Source organism: Semicossyphus pulcher, unplaced genomic scaffold (genome assembly GCF_022749685.1).
Source record: "Semicossyphus pulcher isolate SPU_LCO1_2020_fin unplaced genomic scaffold, fSemPul1.0.p SCAF_12, whole genome shotgun sequence".
In the NCBI taxonomy this organism is placed as follows: Eukaryota; Metazoa; Chordata; class Actinopteri; order Labriformes; family Labridae; genus Semicossyphus; species Semicossyphus pulcher.
Window position 1 is genome coordinate 20,230,217 of NW_027211626.1, and position 18,262 is coordinate 20,248,478.

Consider the following 18,262-nt stretch of genomic DNA (forward strand, 5'->3'; position numbering starts at 1 on the left):
ATTTTCTTGTGGAATCTCTTATTACTTTTGTTGGATTTCTTACATAGACTCACAGTAAGCATTTGTTTTGCCTGGTTTTTGTGTTCAAATAAATGATCCGCCGAAGCCTGCCCCTGGGTCCTCTCTACTTTTTGTTTTAAACCTCAAACCCTGACAAAATGTGAAGGAAAGGCTTTCCCATGTTTTGCTGTGAGTTGTGTGTTTAAATGACATATGTGATGGAAGAAGGTGTGTGTGTGTGTGTGTGTGTGTGCGTATAATAGAAAAGAATATTTCTTTTGCTTTTGCATTAATCTTCCATGAAATCACACCAAACTACTTTCCATGCAATTATGTCTTCTTCCTCTAATTTACATTCCTTCCCATTTGTGCTTTGCAGACCAAATCAGTGTGTGAGCGTGGAAACAACAGGTGTTGTGTTCCTCGCTCGCTGTCTAAACATGGCATGAAATGGGGTGATGATGACTCTATTTGTTTTCCCATACTCTGTTGCTCTGCGTAATCGGGACAACATAAAATAGCGGGGCAGCATGGAAATGGTCCCTTTCCCTCATTCATTACACAATTATGCTAAGCTGCATGCTCGACTATGAACCAGATGTTGTGTAATTAACCTCAGTGTGAAGATAGCGTTCTGCCCGATTGTCTCTCACCTTCAAGAATGAAATGGAAACCAGGCTCAGGCAGAGATAAGGGAAGGCACTCCGGAGGTTTTTCAAAGGCACATGAAGCAAACTGATGTGAGCTAAGTCCAACCTGGTCAAAGAAGAGCTAAAACTAATTAAGCATCATGTACTGATAGCCTTCATACCATTGTCTCTGTAACCTTCAGTTAAAACTGTGTGAGGACATGATACCTCAGACACGGCCGGGAGATATGTGGAGGGGTTAGTGGGTATCAGAGGAGACGGGATTTGGAATTACAGAATATCTCAAACTGATTATATCACTAAACTTAGAGGCTAAAAGATTCAAAGAAAGTTACAGGCAAGGGTCTGTTTTGTCTTAGGTGGTGTTGGGAGTTGTCCTCAAGGACGTGAAACACTACACTTCCTGCACTTTGGTGAATTTGTATGCACCATATTTTGTCCCTTCTTCACACGTCCACAACACACTTCACCAGAGCCACTGTAGTGTTTATGAGTCGTGCTCTAGCAGTTTGTCAAAATAAAAGTCTTCTGCTTCTTTCACGTTCTTGTGGCAGGGGGATAAATGTGCAAAACACTGTAAACATTGTGATATTGTTTGTTCATTAACTAAAGGGCAGGTTGTATTAAAGTGTGATTGCTAAGTTTAAAAATGAAATCTATTCTCATACCATGGAGATTTGAATAAATATGTGATATGGCTTGACTTTAAAGGGGAGAAGGAACCTATTCCAACAGTGTCTGCTGAGTAAAAGATTGATATACAGCAGTTATTAGAATCAGATGCCTTTCAGCATGTGTAAACAGTGTCAGGGTTATTATAGTTTACGAAAACTAAAACTCAAACTAGCAGTGAAAACATTTTTTTTCAAAAATAAAAACAACAATTTTCAAAAAAACTAAATAAAAACTACAATCAACAATGCAACACGAACTACAACTAAATAGAATTGCAGGAAAAATCAGCTTAGTTTTCATTTTTCCCCTCGCTTCACACTGTGGTTGCTATAGCTACCACTTTGTCCTGCTATGTTTGACTTCTCGAGAGACACTGGCCTAATAACAAGGCCGAATGAAAATCATATTTGATGTCATGCATTCCTTCATCCAACCCTTTTCAGCTTCTTTAATCAAGGCTTTCCTCTTAATACCTGAAAAACTGAAACTAACGTGAAAACTGAATAAAAACTAAACTATCCATCCATCCATCCATCCATTATCTATACCGCTTATCCTGTTCAGGGTCGAAAACTAAACTAAAACTAGTCAATTCCTCAAAATAAAAATAAAACTAAAACTACTTATGGACTTGTGAAACTAACTAAAACTAAACTGAAATCAAAAAACAAAATGAAAGACTAAATAGAAATAAACACTAATGAAAATGTCAAAACTATAATAACTCTGCACAGTGTTACACAGCCAGAATTTATATTTGCATAGTATGTAATCAGTTTTTATTGCATACAGTGTACATATTAAAGTTCATTGCATCAATCTAAATCTGTTTTAAATGTGGTTCTTTCAATCACATTTGTTGTTAAAGTCGTAAATGCTGAAAAAAGAAAAAAAAAAAAATCTTTAGAAAAGTCTATCTAACCTCCTAAATTAACCATTAATGGAACATTGATGTATTATCTAACTCATCAGTGTTGGCTGTTCTCTTGGCTTTCATCGTGACTGGTTGACCTCTCGCATGCAACAAATCTCCTGCAACATCTGTCACCGTCTCCAGTGTGAAATAAGAGGGGTTGAAAGAGATGACTTAGGGGGGGTAATATTTCACATCCAACAATGCATTGCTTCCAACAGGATTGTTGGTTACATCAAAGAAAGGTTAGACAGATGGGTATGTTCCATTCAGCTGTTTCTTGGACCAGGTTATGATATAATAAGAAAGCTGTCATCAAAGTTAGAATTGATTGTTTTCCTAATAAAATGAATTGCTCTCGTGTCTGGGTTTATACACTCACTCGGAGACGCAAAAAGCTTGGTTAATTTTAACGCCTACTCCAGGAAATATTGATGAATTTCCTTTTGGGATCAATAAAGTTATTGTTATTGTTTTTGTTATATGTGTGGATTTACTTCACTGTCGCTTCCAGCTACTTTCGGCTGACAAGTTCCCAGTTCAAAGGCCTGTTGGCAAGGTCAAGACTAATTAGGGGGCTACAAGCTACTGGCATTCTGCCTCAACTGCAGAACACCTGCCTCTCAGGTGATTGACAGTTTCACCGCAACTAGCAAGTCACAAACTGGCTGAAATACTGATTTCAAGGGTGTGAACCAATAATAAATAAAATTGTCATTGATTTAATAGCAATAAAGTGGCTGAAAATGATGCCCTAGTGAATACATCATGATGAAGATTAGTAAAAAGTCTTTCCACAAGACAAAAGAAGCTAACGACTTTTAAAATGTCTGTTTTTTGACTAGAGTTTGGTTGGACGATTTCTGATGCAACGGCCAAGAAGTCAGGAGGATCTCATCACTTAAAGGGTTTTGCGACAGATTTTCTCACAAACAAATTAGACCTGGGTGTATGTTACTTCAGCACATGCATGCTTACCTCACTTCAGGTCTTGACACACCTTTAAAGTGCAGTCCAAACATACATGGTAAAGGAACCACCAGAGAATGAAACTGAGATCTTCGAGATTGCTACTTTAAACAACTTAAAACATTTCAGCATATTCTATGTAAATAGTATAAAAGAGAATAAGCAATGTCATGCTCTTGCTACTAAGACTTGTACTCATAAGAGAGGTCAGTTTCATATGTCAGCCCTCTTCTATCCTGCTCCATGTATGAGCCTGTGACATTGGCTCAGCTAAACAAACCAGTAAGCTGCCTTAACCTGTCTATACCTCCATGTCCCCACATCACACTGGACACCCGCCTACTTGCTATTCACACAGCATCACTCCACTCCACCACCCTCTGTTTATCTAAACTCTGCATGTGAATGTCATTGAGATCTCATAACAGAGGTGACTCCGAACGTTTGAACGACTGCCTGCCCCTCCCCCGCAGGCGAAGGGGACATCTGATTTGGAGGAAAGTACCACTGTCATGCTGCACGTGCTCTGTATTCTCCTTGTACAAGAGGCTGATACGAGCCGAGGGGGGGCCCAGCTGCCTCTCTGAGGGCCCACACTCCACCAGCCACAGGGCCCCATGAGGACCCTTCAGGGCCGGTGGGTGAAGGTGAGGTGCCAGCAAACAGAGAGAGAGGCCTGTTGTCACACAGGACAGCTAAATGAAAAGTGGGCTATTGAAAGCAGCTGCACTCTCTCCTCTCAGTCCTCAACCGTTGTGAACGTCACTTTCCTGAGGCATGATGGGGGTGTTGTTGAGGTGAGCTGTGTTTAGAATAGGTTACTGGAATGATTCCTGGCGAGGTGTCCACTATCAGGAATTTATGGAGAACGTGGAGGCTAGGACAGTTGGTTCCGTAGAGTCCATAAATTCCTGATAATGGACACCATGAAGGGCATTATCCCGCTTATACCACAGTCATTTCCAACGTTATGTTTTCATGCACTCCACATCAGCTTTTAACAAGCTGGACCTTGTTTCCCTGGTATCATTAATGGATTTGACTAATAAGTAAAAAAAATGATCAACTACCATCCCATAGGGTTCCAACTGTCAGGAATTAATTAACACACTGCAGCCACTCAACTTGGAGTAATTACCCAGACTATGGTATAAAGCAGGGGTTCTCAAACTTTTTGGCGGCCAGGGACTCCTTACAGGGGAGAACATTATCCAAACTGCTTGTGGACTCAACTTGACAGCATTTATACTTTTCCAGTAATTGATCCTAAAAGCTTTCAGAAAATTACCAGCAGCAAGACAGCCGCAGGAACGGTTCGTTGCGACCTGAGTGAATTGAGTAATTCACGACAGATTGACTTGATGGGTCACAATCATGTCAGTTTCTATTGGTCCGAAGCTAACATGGGTGGGACTAATGGACACAATATGCTTGTTTCATTGGCGCAAATGGTCCTCATCTGTAGACATGCACTTTTTAATGATACAGCACAATTTTATAATTTATTATAAATTAATTTGAATTATTTTGCGGACCCCAAGGCTATGGTTCGCGGACCCCACTTTGAGAACCGCTGGTATAAAGAAGGTTAAATGTTAAAACCTCCAAGCTTAAGGGTTCCTTGTGCATCACAAGAAGACACTTATTGGCTGTAACCCATGTGAGCATGTGTCACATACTTCTATGATTTCAACTTATGGATTTACTGTTCTCCAACTTTGGCTTTAGCTCAGTCAGATTCGAAGGGAGTTTAGACTATTGTTGGTTCAATAGGCTTGAGTTTAGTACAAATCTTGGTCTGTATAAGTGTTGTTTGTAAGGTTTAGGGCTCAGCAACCACCAAGAATTGCTCTGATACCTTTTCTGGCTGAATTAACAACGGCACCTCGACTCACCACAGAAGCTCCACAAGCAAAAAGCTCCACATTTGTTCAGTGACACTGATGATTCAGAGCTCTCAGTTCAGTCCAAGGATTCTGTTTGTTTCCGCGTGTGCTGAATACTATTCAAGTCCACAACACTACAGCTGAACGTACCCACTGCAATCCTCTTCATCGGGAAACAATAGGTACAGCCGCTGCCATCCTTTCTGAATAGATGATGGGTCGATGTTGACTTGGCCGTGGACTGCGCTGTGGGACAGCTTTGGGCGTTCCAAACAAACCAAATGATGTCAGACTGTCTCTCTGAACCACAGCCAAATTGATGAATCACAACTCGTTTCCACTCCAATCACAACAGGCTCCTCTCAGTGGTACCCATTGCACTTTCCAAAGCCAAAAATTATTGCGAGATTCTGTCTATTATTCGGCCTTTCGATATGTCTCTGTGTCCAGTTAAGACAAGGCAACATCTGTCTACATCAGTAAGTACATGGGGGTTTGGTGAGCAGCTCCACCCAGCTTGAATCTGACAGGGGAAATGAATCTACATTCGGACCTCCTCTGTCTATTTCTATGGATATTCAGAGACTTTTATTTCACTCTAAATCAAAAATCTATCAGGATATTGCACTGACTTACTTGGAACAGTGAATGCAACTTCATCGCACTGCCGGTTTGTTTACAGTTTCCCTGTCCTGTTGTGTATCCACAAACACAGCAGGCCTACGATAACACTCATGGCAAAGGGTCAGAGGGCCAAAGCAGTGTTTGTTTGTGTGTGTCAATCTCAGTGTCAAACTTGAAATGGAAACACTGCCGTTGCGTGTGTGTTTCGTCCTCAATTCCACACCACCCGATGACATCCATTTGTGTGGGTGTGTCTTCCTTGGTTGTGCCTGTGTGTGTGCATCAATGTTTGTGTGTTTCTGCTGACCTGTAGCAGCTCCTCTTGGTCGCCGCCCACCTCCAGCGCTACAGCAACCGAAGCAAAGGGACGACTCGCCATCTGCTGCCGCTCTCTCATCAGCTGCTGTTGAGGGAGGCAGAAAATAAAAGGAAGCATTTTTAATTCAACATGTTATTTTGAGGGACATTTATGAAAATATACCCTGTTTTACAGTCGGCGCATGGTCACGTAAAGTGATTGAGAAGCTGGAGCAATTCCGAAAACTTTTTTGTAAGTCATTCCGACCCTTAAAAATACTGGAATTCCCCTTTAAGAGTTATGAGTCCAAATAGGGATGGGGTGAAATCGGGTAAAGGGTAAGAGAGCGGCGAAGAAGCAAACAGACAGACAGAGATCAGGACAGCAGATGAACACCAACGAAAGTGGATGAGAGGAGGAGGGGAGGAGTGGGGAGCAGAGATCAAAGCAAAATAGCTGATAGACGCGCAGGAGGAAGGCGAAGAAGAGCGAGGAATGGCAGGTGGTGGGGGCATGTAGGGAGTCAGAGGGGAGGCAGAGGAGGGCGGGCGAACTTCATTAATGAGGAAATGTCAGATGAACAAAGGCGGGCGGCGGGGCCTTTATCAGCATGAGGTCTGAACACCCCGACTGAAAACACAAACACGTATACTGAATACCTAGTTGGAAAAGTAAGCTACACCCACACACACTATAATCAAGATAAGGAAAGTCTATTACCTGAACTTCTGAGAACACACACAAAAAAAAGCCTCGCCTGCCCTCCTCTCCATCAAAAGCCCCGTTTCCCCGGCTCTTTCCACTTCACTACAGACATGTTAATGGGGTTTTGTTTCTACATTTAGCTGGGGGGTGGCCACCTGTTTCACGCAAAACAAACTCATTTCGGGTCCATTATGCGCCAAGCTCTAATCATCAGTATGTTGCTTGTTGTTTCGGCGGAAAATCTGCCTGGTGCTTCCCCCGCCAAACACACACACATGTCTGATAGGTGAAACCAATGCCGGGGGAGGCAGATGGAGAATCTGGGCTGCAGACTGTGACCCTTACTGAGGAGGGAAACTTTAATTTGTTGTTTTTTTACCAGTATGAGTGACATAAAACTGAACTTTTATGTATTAACAAGACAAAGGGAAGGCGGTACGGAAGTAATATGACCTTTAAGAACAGCAACGAGAAAAGGAAGCATGACAAGGTAGCATGGACAGCAATTATAATCACTAAAACAAAGACAGATCAACAAGTAAAGGGAAGAAAAGAAGATGCACTAACTCCTAAATGTCAGTGGCCTCCACCCCCTGTTACCTCTACCCAAACTGAAGCACCGTCTGCCCCTCTGCGTCCTCTCCTGTTGCAGGGAAAAGGCTGCACATTGACATTACCCAGCTGTCAGGTGTTGTGCCATTACGCCGCCGGCTGCACCCTTGCCAGTGTCAGACTCTTTAAGCATGAGTGAACACTACACCTGTAGCTACATCAGCACAGTCAGGTGCTCCGGCGGCGGTAACTGCTCTGCTAGTACGCCGCCGTGCCGGCTAATGTGATGTCTTCTCTTGTTAGCTGTCAGCGCTATGCTAACGCTGCCTGGTTGACAGGGTGTGCTCGCTAGCGTTGCTGTTAGCCTCCTGCTGATGTCAGCTTAGATCTGTTAGATCCTCAGTGAGAGGGTGTGGGAGAGACGGAGTGTGTCTGTGTACTGTGAGCTGTGGATGACTACTATATCCTCTTGGAACACTTTTGGAGAGAATTATTTGTGTTTTCATTGTACGAGGATGATAATTCATTGTTTTTACAAGGTAAGGGGGCTTCTGTCAATGCAGGGTGAGATCACACTCTGCCAACGGGAACAGTCTTTGACAATTAGGGATATTGTTGCAGGGTTGCAGTGCATAAACCACTATTGTGTCACTGCTGTGATCCAAAAACCATCCTCGTTAACAGAGATGGGTAAAAAAAAGGCAAGTCATTTTTTTTTGTCTGCCACTTTTGAAATCCATGCGCTAATTAAAAGAAAAATATTATTACATTATTTCATGTAAATAATATTGTCATATATTGTCTAATATCTTTGCACAAGAAACATTACATGTTGTTACAGTGTGATGATAATGCATTGAAGCATCGTATGCCCAACACTGATTCTGAAGGAATCATTAAGAAATTCGATTCTGCTTATCGATTCCTAAACAAATTTCTCTCAGGCAGAGCCGCATACATCACGGTCACACGCACGTCAATACAAACAGATGGTGTCTGTGTTTATTCAGTATGGAGTCTGCATCTAAGTTTTTAATAGTTTACGGTACGATCCCGAACTGACGAGAGGGAGAGAATGGGGCGACGCCTGCGAGCTAGTTCAGGCAGACAACTCGAGCTGCACTGATTCACACTTGACATGCGTCATCTCCACAGTCAAAGGAAAACACTTCCTCCCAAATTGGCGGTCTATTTAAGCTGTAAGATTTCTACTCTCTCCCTCTGCTCTGTCATTGCTATCGCACCAGTCTGCACTCTGACTTCAGCCCCACCACCACCCCAGCATCCACCTGCAGGCTCCGACTACGGGGTTTAAGAGATCTCATCTCATCACTCCTCAAAATCGGCATGAAAATAATTCTGCAAAGATTGATGAGGTCGGAGCTTAGACGCCAAACAAACTATGTATGCTGCTAAATAAACATGTCAATCTATACAAACGTGAGTTGTCTGACTGAACTGTAATCATTTCCGGTGCTTAACCCCATATGCTGTGTAGTTCATATATTTCACTGATAAACACAGAGAGGAGAATCAGGCTTCATGATCAAAGTTTCATTTCACGACATCACTTCAGTCCGTTCTCACCCGCTCCCTCCCTCCCTCTGAGCGTTTGAGTGACTGTCAAATGTGTGGCTCTATCCAATCGTACGCTTATATTTCTGAATGTGTCTTTCTGTCGTGCACATTCCCCGTCTGCCAAAGTGGCGGACGGCCTGACGATTTTACCTGCCCTCGCTCGCAATTCAAATGCGGGTGGCGGGTGCTAATTCCAGACCCTCACCATATTCTCGATAAGTGGGCGAGCATCTTTGTTTTTATGTTCTATTAATCACTCACCAGCTACTTTGAAATAATGATTAATAATGATTTTTGTAATTGTTTCTCCTGTCCACACATGCTGCAAAGACAGAGCTTTTGAAGTGAAGCTCATTTCAGCTAACTTTGAAATGACTGTGACCAAACAGGTTTTGATATCCACATGAGCATGTGAGGGCTACTTTAAGACTGTACATCTATCTATGTATCCATAGTTGACTGTTGGAGGAGCAGGGAAGACGTGCATCATTCTCTGATGTAAAGGACACTCTTGGCACACCAACCAATCCAACCCAATCTCTTTCCAAAGATGTCTGCCAGCAGTATGGCAAGATGAATAATCACACAGCTTCTACTGTTGCTTCCCTCAAAAAAAGATGCAAACTTGAGGTAATTTCAAGAAGAACTGAGAAGTTCAGTCTCCACTTTTCCAACTGCTTTGCCTCTTTTGGGGATGAGGGGTGGGGAGAACTTCAAATAAGTCATATGAGCAAAGGATCACTTTAGATATACTTCAATGGTTCAGGAGCGATATTTGATTTGGACTCTGTCCTGAAGTTCCTTAAACACATAGCAACATTATTCACAGCAACATGGCTTCCATGAAACAGTTTACACACACCTTCTGACAACAGCCACATACTGACATATTAATATCTGGGAGGAAAACCTGTCTGTCAATTATCACATCATCACAATAAGTGCCTCACAAAAAAACTGAGGGTGAAGTAAGGGTTCTACTTTGTTGCATGAAAAAAAAAAGAATTCAAGCTACATTTTTATCCATTATTGACCACTGTGATATTCATGCATGCTCCCTCATCGTCACTGAAAATGTTTGGCTCATTGTACCATGCGGCATTGCAATTTGTCTGGGTTTCCGCACACATCGCTGCATCTTGTGTGAGAAAGTTTGTTTGTTGTTGCGCTGGTTTAGCTCAGTCGGTAGAGCAGGCGCCCCACATACAGAGGCTACAGTCCCCGACGCACTGATCGCAGGCTCGAATCCTGGCCTGCTGATTATCTGGTTCATGTCATCCCTCACTCTCTACTCCTAAATAAAGGCAAAAGCCAAAAAAATAATCTTTGTTTTTTCTCCTTCATCTTGGTCTGAGCTGTAGGGTCACCTTAAACTGGAGCGGGTTACTAGCTTGGAAGATTATAAGAACAGAATTAAGGATCATTTGACCAGTGAATGCTAAATGCTGTTAATGTACTGTTTGATGCAATGTCTGCTTGCTTTAGTCTGGACTCCCATGTACCTCAGTGGGATTATTCCTGGTAAAATAAAGGTTCAATATTAACCTCCATGGCTGACATCCTTCATTATATATTATTGAGAATCTTAATGGACAAAGTTTCATAGTGTTTTAGCCTGAATCTCCTAGCAGAGGTTAGAAACTGGAACACTATTTTCTGTGCCTGTCTGAGAAGTGAAAAATACAATGCTGGATTCTTACAGTCCATTTGCAGTTACTACAGGTCGCTCTGCGGTACATCACTTTAAAACTTTCCAGAAATACTTTTGTTAGGTGTACTTTTTGTTAACTTTGGTGGCTCGCATACAGAAGTGAACTTTTTTAATACCTTGTTTGGGTGCATCCATCTGTGAATTTGAGTCATGGAGGTGTTTTCTCAGCTCTGTCTTCCCTAAAGCCACTGCTGCTGTGTTATTGAGATTAGATAAACTGGTCAAGGTGAGTTGGGTCACACTTGTGTGTGTGTGTGTGTGTGTTACAACCTGACAAATCAGTCTAGACAGTGGAATTATGTAAGGACATAAAAGTGGGAGTAATATTCAGCACTGTGTTAAATTTTAGAGCCTTGTTGATATGCAAGTACGTGCATGTGCGTATAGTGCGTGTACCTATGGACTCTTTTTTTTCATAACTACTCTTCATATACACATGCAAACAAATACAATGCACATGTTAATTTTGGACAAACAGCCCACTTGTCTGTGTGTTCATGTATTGTGTGTTTAATGCCCCCTTTGACAAGTCCTTGAGTGGGCAACAAGGACAAGGCAGCGGCCATCTTCTGTCTGCCTGCCGGGCTGTAAATCAGCCATAAAATGGCTAATTAACTCTGCTGTGCTGTAAACAAGCAGAGCAATGCTAGAGACCAAAAAGTGGACGACAAAATAAGAGGGAGAACAGACAGACTTAAATGGGTTTATGTGTCTGAGGGAGAGAGAGCAGGAAAATTTAGTTTTTTGGTTTCAAGGATTTTAGCCAGATGCCTGAAATTCAAAATGAAAGTTAACATTTTCTTCATGTGTTTGTCTGTGCTTTTACTACATACTGAATGTCCCCTGTGTTTACAGTGTGAGGCACGGCATCCAAACATCCATTAATGCATCCATCCTGCCGTCTCAGCTGGACAAACAGATGCAGAAACAGCCGGGAGAGAAACGAGAGGCTGCAACAATGAAGCCAATCACATGGCGAATTATGCTTCACAGAACGCGGCTCAACCAGAGTAGCACCTGCAAGCTCAAATTGTCAGTCCTGTTAGACGGATCGGAAATATCCGTGTAATGTGCTGTTTGCTGATTTCGGATGCACTCCTGTGCAAATGACGGGTTTCACAACACGAAGAGTGGCTAACTGCGACTATGGCTGCAATTAAACTCCGCATCAGCTCTGTGAGGTGAAAGCTACAGTAACGTCGACACATCTGAAAGCCTGTGTGTGTATGTAAATGTGTATAGTTGTATGTGTGCTGGTAGGCAGCATGTAACCTGTATTTTCTGGCAAAAAAACCCCATTTGTAAACAAAAACAAAACACAGAATGGAAGTGTTATTTTGGACGGTATGCTCGAGCAGAATATGTGTTTTCATTTTCTATCCAAGAACACAAATAAATCCAGGACTTTATTCATCTGTCACACATGTCCACTGACTTTGAACATTATTATTCAATGTATCCTGTGGGCGGCAAAGTGTCGGAAACAGGAGAAGAGAGAGTGGGTGGGGATAACACCTGGCAAAGGGCCGAAGGTGGGAGTCAAACCTGGGGCCCACCACATCGAGGACCGTAGCCTCCGTATATGGGATGCGCGATTAAACTGCTGAGCTTAACCAGCGCCTTGTGTTATGCTCTCTTTTTCTGTGCATTCCTACGTAAGTATGTCCAATGCGTTCTCTTCCCCCCCTCGTCAAATATTATCACAGGATTACTTCGGCACTTTGCCTTCTCATGTACTATAAATGCGGCTGTGGCTCAGTGGTAGAGTCGGTCGTCTTTCAATCAGAAGGTTAGGGGTTCGATCCCTGACTGCTACAGTCACATGTCAAAGTGTCCTTGGGCGAGACACTGAACCCCAAATTGCTCTTGGTGGCATAGCCATCGGGTATGAATGAGCATAGATCTGATTGGAGATTGACACTTAGGCCTCTGCCATCAGTGTATGATTCTGTGTGAATGGGTGAATGTGACATGTAGTGAAGCAGCTTTGAGTGGTCCGAAAGACTATAACAGCGCTATATAAGTACAGTCCATTTACAATTTTTACAAAGTGTCTTTCTAGCATCTGTTTCAGGGTCTGTTTCAACATTTGGTAAACATCAGCAAAAACATTACATAGTAAAGTTAAGGTAAGAAATCATTATGTGGTTTAAATAATAAATGAACATTATTATTGAAGTGTATCCTGGCTTTAAATCCTGTGTTATTTGACCCATCCATCAACCCTGACCACTGCCCCAACTGGACTATATCAGTCTTTCTACTACATCATCTCAACCATGGCCAGTTAGGGCAGCTGCTCTGAGCATCATACACTGCCATCAACAGATGGTGTAACATTAGATTAAGTTGCTCCTCCACAAAAGCCTGCATTGAGGAATCTAGTAAGACCTCCAAATTGACTCCCTATTAGGTTATATCTGACTAATTGTGCATTACTTTGTAGTTATAAGAATGATCAGTGAATAAGAACAGCCTCATCCAAGTAACCCAATTTCTAAATGTCCAATTAAAATGCTGAAATGTGTTGAAAAATGAATCCTTATCAAGAGAGCAAAACAGGAAGTAAAGACATGAAGAAGTCGGGTGAAGTGGATGCACACAGATAAACAAGAACAAACACACACACAGCAGAGTTTGCTGATGTGGACCTTCTGAACCACACATTTCTCATCCAACATTACAGCCCCCGTTCCCCCCTGCAGATGTAATGCTACATCAGCGTCCATGTTCCTCCAGTCAATCTGTAACCTAACAAGATGGTTTAATCAATGCCCCAGAAGGCTGCAGGTTTAGGTCTGATTAATGTTTTAATCAGAGATAGGAGGGGAACAACCATGTCTGGACAGGGCGTATAACTCTTTCTGTTTCCAAATCCACAGACAGACAAAATTTCAGTAGTGAAGTTGTGTTTTACAAGAGGTGTTAAAATTAAACTTTCTTTCAGGGTTGTCAGGGCTACGAAAACGGTCGACCCAGGTATCCCCGTTTAGCCTTCAGGGACTGATGAAGAGCACAGTACAGTGCCCTTGTGAAACGGTGTCTGCTGGGTGCCTCAAGAGGAAATGCAAATATGAGGAGGAACAGAGGAAAAGGGTGACTGTGACAGTATATGTTACGGTCCAGCAGCTTAAAGTAAAAAGGAAAAATCTTATTTTAATGTAAAATCTGGTCAAGCATAATGTGACTCGGCGTCTTTTCAGTTTCAGTAGAGCAGGACAGGGTTATACATCTGTTAGACTCTGCAAATTAAGGCCTCAGAGATTTTAATTTTTGGAGGGGACTCAAGGAGTAACACAGAATCAATCTACTCCCAAATGGACTTATGTTCCTTTTTCAGACAGTCTGTGTTGGGTTGGAGTGAGTGCAATGCCTTCATGGCAGTTGTAACATCATTATAAAAGGACAAGGTGCGTGTCTAGCAGTGCTGTTGTTTTGATCTTGGTTCGGGAGTCTGATTAATGTTGCCATGCTCTTGTAATCATTGCCTAAATATGGTGGAGAACCACTGCCTGTATTTTGTCTTATAGCAGGTTTAAAAGCACCCCCAACCGGACTCTTTGTTTGTGAAGAAAGTGATCCTTTGTCTATTTATGTCTTAAGTTATTCTCAGCTCAATGACATGAACATAAGGTTAGCTAAAAACACAAAATAGCCCATAGGTGTGTGAATGTATTTTTCAATCTGTATGTTTTGCCAGCCCCTGGATGGAGTGTTGAACAAGTGATTGTCTCTGGCCCCTACATGACTATGCACAGGATAAGCAGATTAGAGAGTGGATGGTTGGATGGAGGGTATTATGATGATAGAAATCTTAAAGTTAAAGTGAACAATGGTAAAGTGATGGATAAGCTGACAATCGCTTGTCGCTCATGTTTCCATTACAGGTGATATCATTGAAAAGAAAATCCAGTAGACAGTGACCTTTAACCCTCTGGACACATGTTTTTCAGTACCCTGGAAAATGCATAAACTTCATTGTTAAGTAATAGCCTTTCTGAGTGCCTGGCGGCTGCATGTGACCTCCGTACATAAGCCCCTGCAAAAGAGTTTTCAGGCTCCTCCTTGTTGGAAATTTCTCAAAGACTTCCATAGGAAGGTGGACTTAAAGCTTGTCTAAAATTCTGAGCTCCTCAACCTTTCCCTGAAGGTTACAATGGAAGCAAACTCTTTATATTGGACACTTTCCCCCACAATGTTATGTTATTAACCACTGATTTGGTTCAGATGTAGTTCTGTTTGAGCCTTCAACAAGACATCTTTCGACCTCAAATCACCAAGTCAATACTTTAGGTATTACTCAAAGTTATAACCACAGACGTGCCTTTAAACACAGATCAACTTTGCCGTCCTCTTTACTAAAGCACACGATGGCGCACCAATTTGCATATTGATGTCAGCCTCTAACTTCCTGTTTGTGCCAAATTAATTCATCTGTTTGTGTGAGTCTGGCTCCTTTAAGGTGTAAGTCTGTTTTCTGACAACTAACACACATGGTCAATGTGTCAATTTGTAAACAGACACATAAGGGACTCGTCTTGTCTGCATGAGATGCATCGGGCTTTCATCTAACTCCAATGTAAACTTATCCATGCAACTGCTCTTAGTACTTCTTAGTACTTAGGTGGTCCGCTCTGGGTGGTGGACAGGGTGATGGCTTGGGCACAAAATTACCGGACTTCCTGTCAGAAGACAAGGGTTCAAGTCCCATGTGTTGTTATACAGACCTACACAATGATGTTTTTCTTGAAGCTTCCCATGTAGTTAATGCGTTAACCCACCCAAACAGCTCTTTCAGGACACCCACGTGTTCGGACTCAAACAGAGCTACCTGGTGCGTCTGAATGAGATGCCAAAGGGCTGCGACAAAGCGTCAGTATTGACAACCTGGGATGAAAGTGTTGGCCAAAATATCACTGCAAATAAGGTGTACATTTATCAATCAATAGGGCCTATAGATACATAAAGACCTTCACTTTTGGCATCATCTTTCTCCCAACCCAAAGTGGGACATCTAAATAAAAACAGTTAAATTCACACCAATACATAATCCAATAAGAGACCAAGACACACACACAAAGTGAGAAGAGAAAAGAGATACACAATATCCTGGTCCCAGAGGACGGTGTGATTGGCATCTACAAAAATAACACACATGCTCATTCATACAAGCGTGATTGATACTGATAAGTATTCAATTATTCCCTCATTATGGGGCTTTTGATGCTCACTGCTGTGTCTGGAGACAGATAGGATTTACAGCTTTGCCTCTCAGCATAAAATATTATTAGCTATTGAAGAAAGAATGAATCAATTCAGACGCTGTATCTGCAGAGGCACCACTGGTCTGCTTGTTTGATACAATGCAGCTGCTTTACAAAGGACACACACATGGGTGCACTCCTGGATTTACATCATAAAACCACTTGGAAAGAATGGCGACTTTCTCAGGTGTATTCGTGTAGACAAACGGGTGTTAGCACAGACAGAGAGACAAACACACACGGACTCCTCTGCCTCTTGAATTTGTATGCCGGTGAGGCCACAATCGAGCGGCGATAACAAATCTCATTTCCGGCGTGTTTGCCAAGTTTCCAGGCGACATTTGTCTCTTGGCTGAATGTGGTGAGAAGGGATCTGAGCAGCGTAAACAAGAGGACAGATATCCTCGTGTGATAGAAAGCACCACTCCACACCACAGTCCAACACACAAATGGACGAAGCACTTGAGAGTCTTGTCAGAGGTGGCTGCAAAGCGAAGCCTCTCCTTTCATGGATACCACCAAAAATAAGTTTGGAGTCCTTAAACAACCTTTGTGTGACATCTTACTAAAACTTGTCCACGGTTTTTGTTGCTTAGCCTGAAAAAAATGACCCCACATTCCCACCTAGGGTCGTCAAATACCAACGCTTTGTCACGGCCTCCCTTGGTGTGTCATCGTCGATAAAGGTTGCGTTAGTTAAAGGTCTGTTGTCTTCCTTTTCATCACATCTTTCGAAAAAAAAAGTGGTCTTCTGGATGAAAGTCTTTTGTAGTTTGACCCATCCATCACCCCAAACCACCATGCCAAGGGGACTATGGGGCCGTCTACTTTGTCACCGGACAGCTGCTCTGATAATCTTTAACAGCTTTGGATGGATTTACATTGGAATATAAATGCCATGTGAGTGTCATGCAGGCACTTCTGGCATTGTTGTGCACCTCTATGAGACATGCAACTGTTTTGTACAAAGAAGTTTTAAGTACTTTTTCTCAGTAGTTTGAGTAACCAAAATAGAGTTCTCCCAAGGGTAGCTTTGCTGAAGATCAACTTCTTCAGGGTGAAGTAATTGGAAGCTTGCAAAGCAATGCTTTCAAAGTAGCTTCCCTAACACTGGTGATTTGTAGTAAATGGGATAAAACTTGCAAAACCACTGGACCTTAAAGGTCCTTAAAGCAAAAGAACGAGAAGTGATGTGCTGCAGGATTCATAGGAGCTGGATTAACAAGGCTGTAATCAGGGGAGACGTTCTTGACGATAGAGAGATACCCATATAAAACTCTTTATAACTTCAATCTGCTCTTCTAAAGTGCTCTGAAAACCATCTCTAAAACAGCTCAAACTAGTCTGATGCAAGGCATACCATCTGATAGCAGCAGACCATCTTTGACACGTCCTGGCATGGTGGTAGAATGAGCCCCAATTGATTTGGAGAGCTAATTAGAGAGGGCCAAAGAGACAAAGAGAGACAGAAAGGGCTTATAGATCGTGCAGCTTGTAGCTGTTACTCTGAACAAGGCAGACACCCTCTTGTATTATGACCAATAAGTCCCATTCACATCTTACTGCCAGACAATTACTGCTAACACTTGGGCTGGGGAGAGAAAAAGACAGAGGGAGGAAAGACAACACAGAGAGACAGAAATATTTCAGATCAAATGGAGCAAAAATAGGACAGACCATTCGGGTTTGAGAGAAAGAAATCTGTGCAATGCCCATATATGGACAGTTTGATAGACTGAACGTTGTTAAAAATGAGTCGGACATTTCTCTTACCACAACTGAAAATGGAGTTTTCTACCATTATTACTAAAGAAGAATCAGTGGATTGAAATAAAATTAAACTATAGCTTTAGAAATACTGAAAACAAGGCTACTTCCCCATATACGTGACTGAATTAGAGGGTACAATTGTCACAAACTTAATCATTTCATTGTTTTTAGAACAGTAGTTATCAGTTTATTTTTAAGTGATGATACTTATTAGTAGAGTAGACTAAGAGTAATGTACCAAGAAGGTTAGACCCTAGGTTTCCAGGACTATGATAGTGGATTTTTTAGGCTAAGGTAAAGCCAGAAAATAAAAACAGAACCTGCGTATGTTTAACTTCAGATGCTTTCACACACAGGTTTTGGTCCGGACTGTCATACTTTACTCTGGGAGTCTGCTTCGTTTGGACAGGTGAGAACACGCATTGGTGCGGACCAACCGGACCATGGTCTGCCAGAAATGAGGGGACTCAGGGGACTAACCTAATATAGGAAGCAAACCGAAACACTGTGCATTGTGGGTTGTTAACTGATGTTGACACTTGCAGAGACAGCCACGCAACCAGGCAGCAAGATGAGTAGTGGGGGAATGACGAGGTGAGGGCTCTTAGAGAAATATGGGCTGACCAAACTATTTCACAAATGCTTGTGGAAACGCAGAACACGGAGG

At 42.3% G+C, this 18,262-nt stretch overlaps 1 protein-coding gene across 1 annotated transcript in view; it reads right to left on the reverse strand.

Moving 5' to 3' along the window:
* atrnl1a (attractin-like 1a) overlaps positions 1 to 18,262 on the reverse strand; it is a 312,150-nt gene that overhangs the window by 48,769 nt on the left and 245,119 nt on the right. The window contains exon 28 of the mRNA XM_069659074.1: positions 6,025 to 6,120. Coding sequence (XP_069515175.1) covers positions 6,025 to 6,120 — 96 coding nt within the window. The remainder of the gene's footprint in view (positions 1 to 6,024; positions 6,121 to 18,262) is intronic.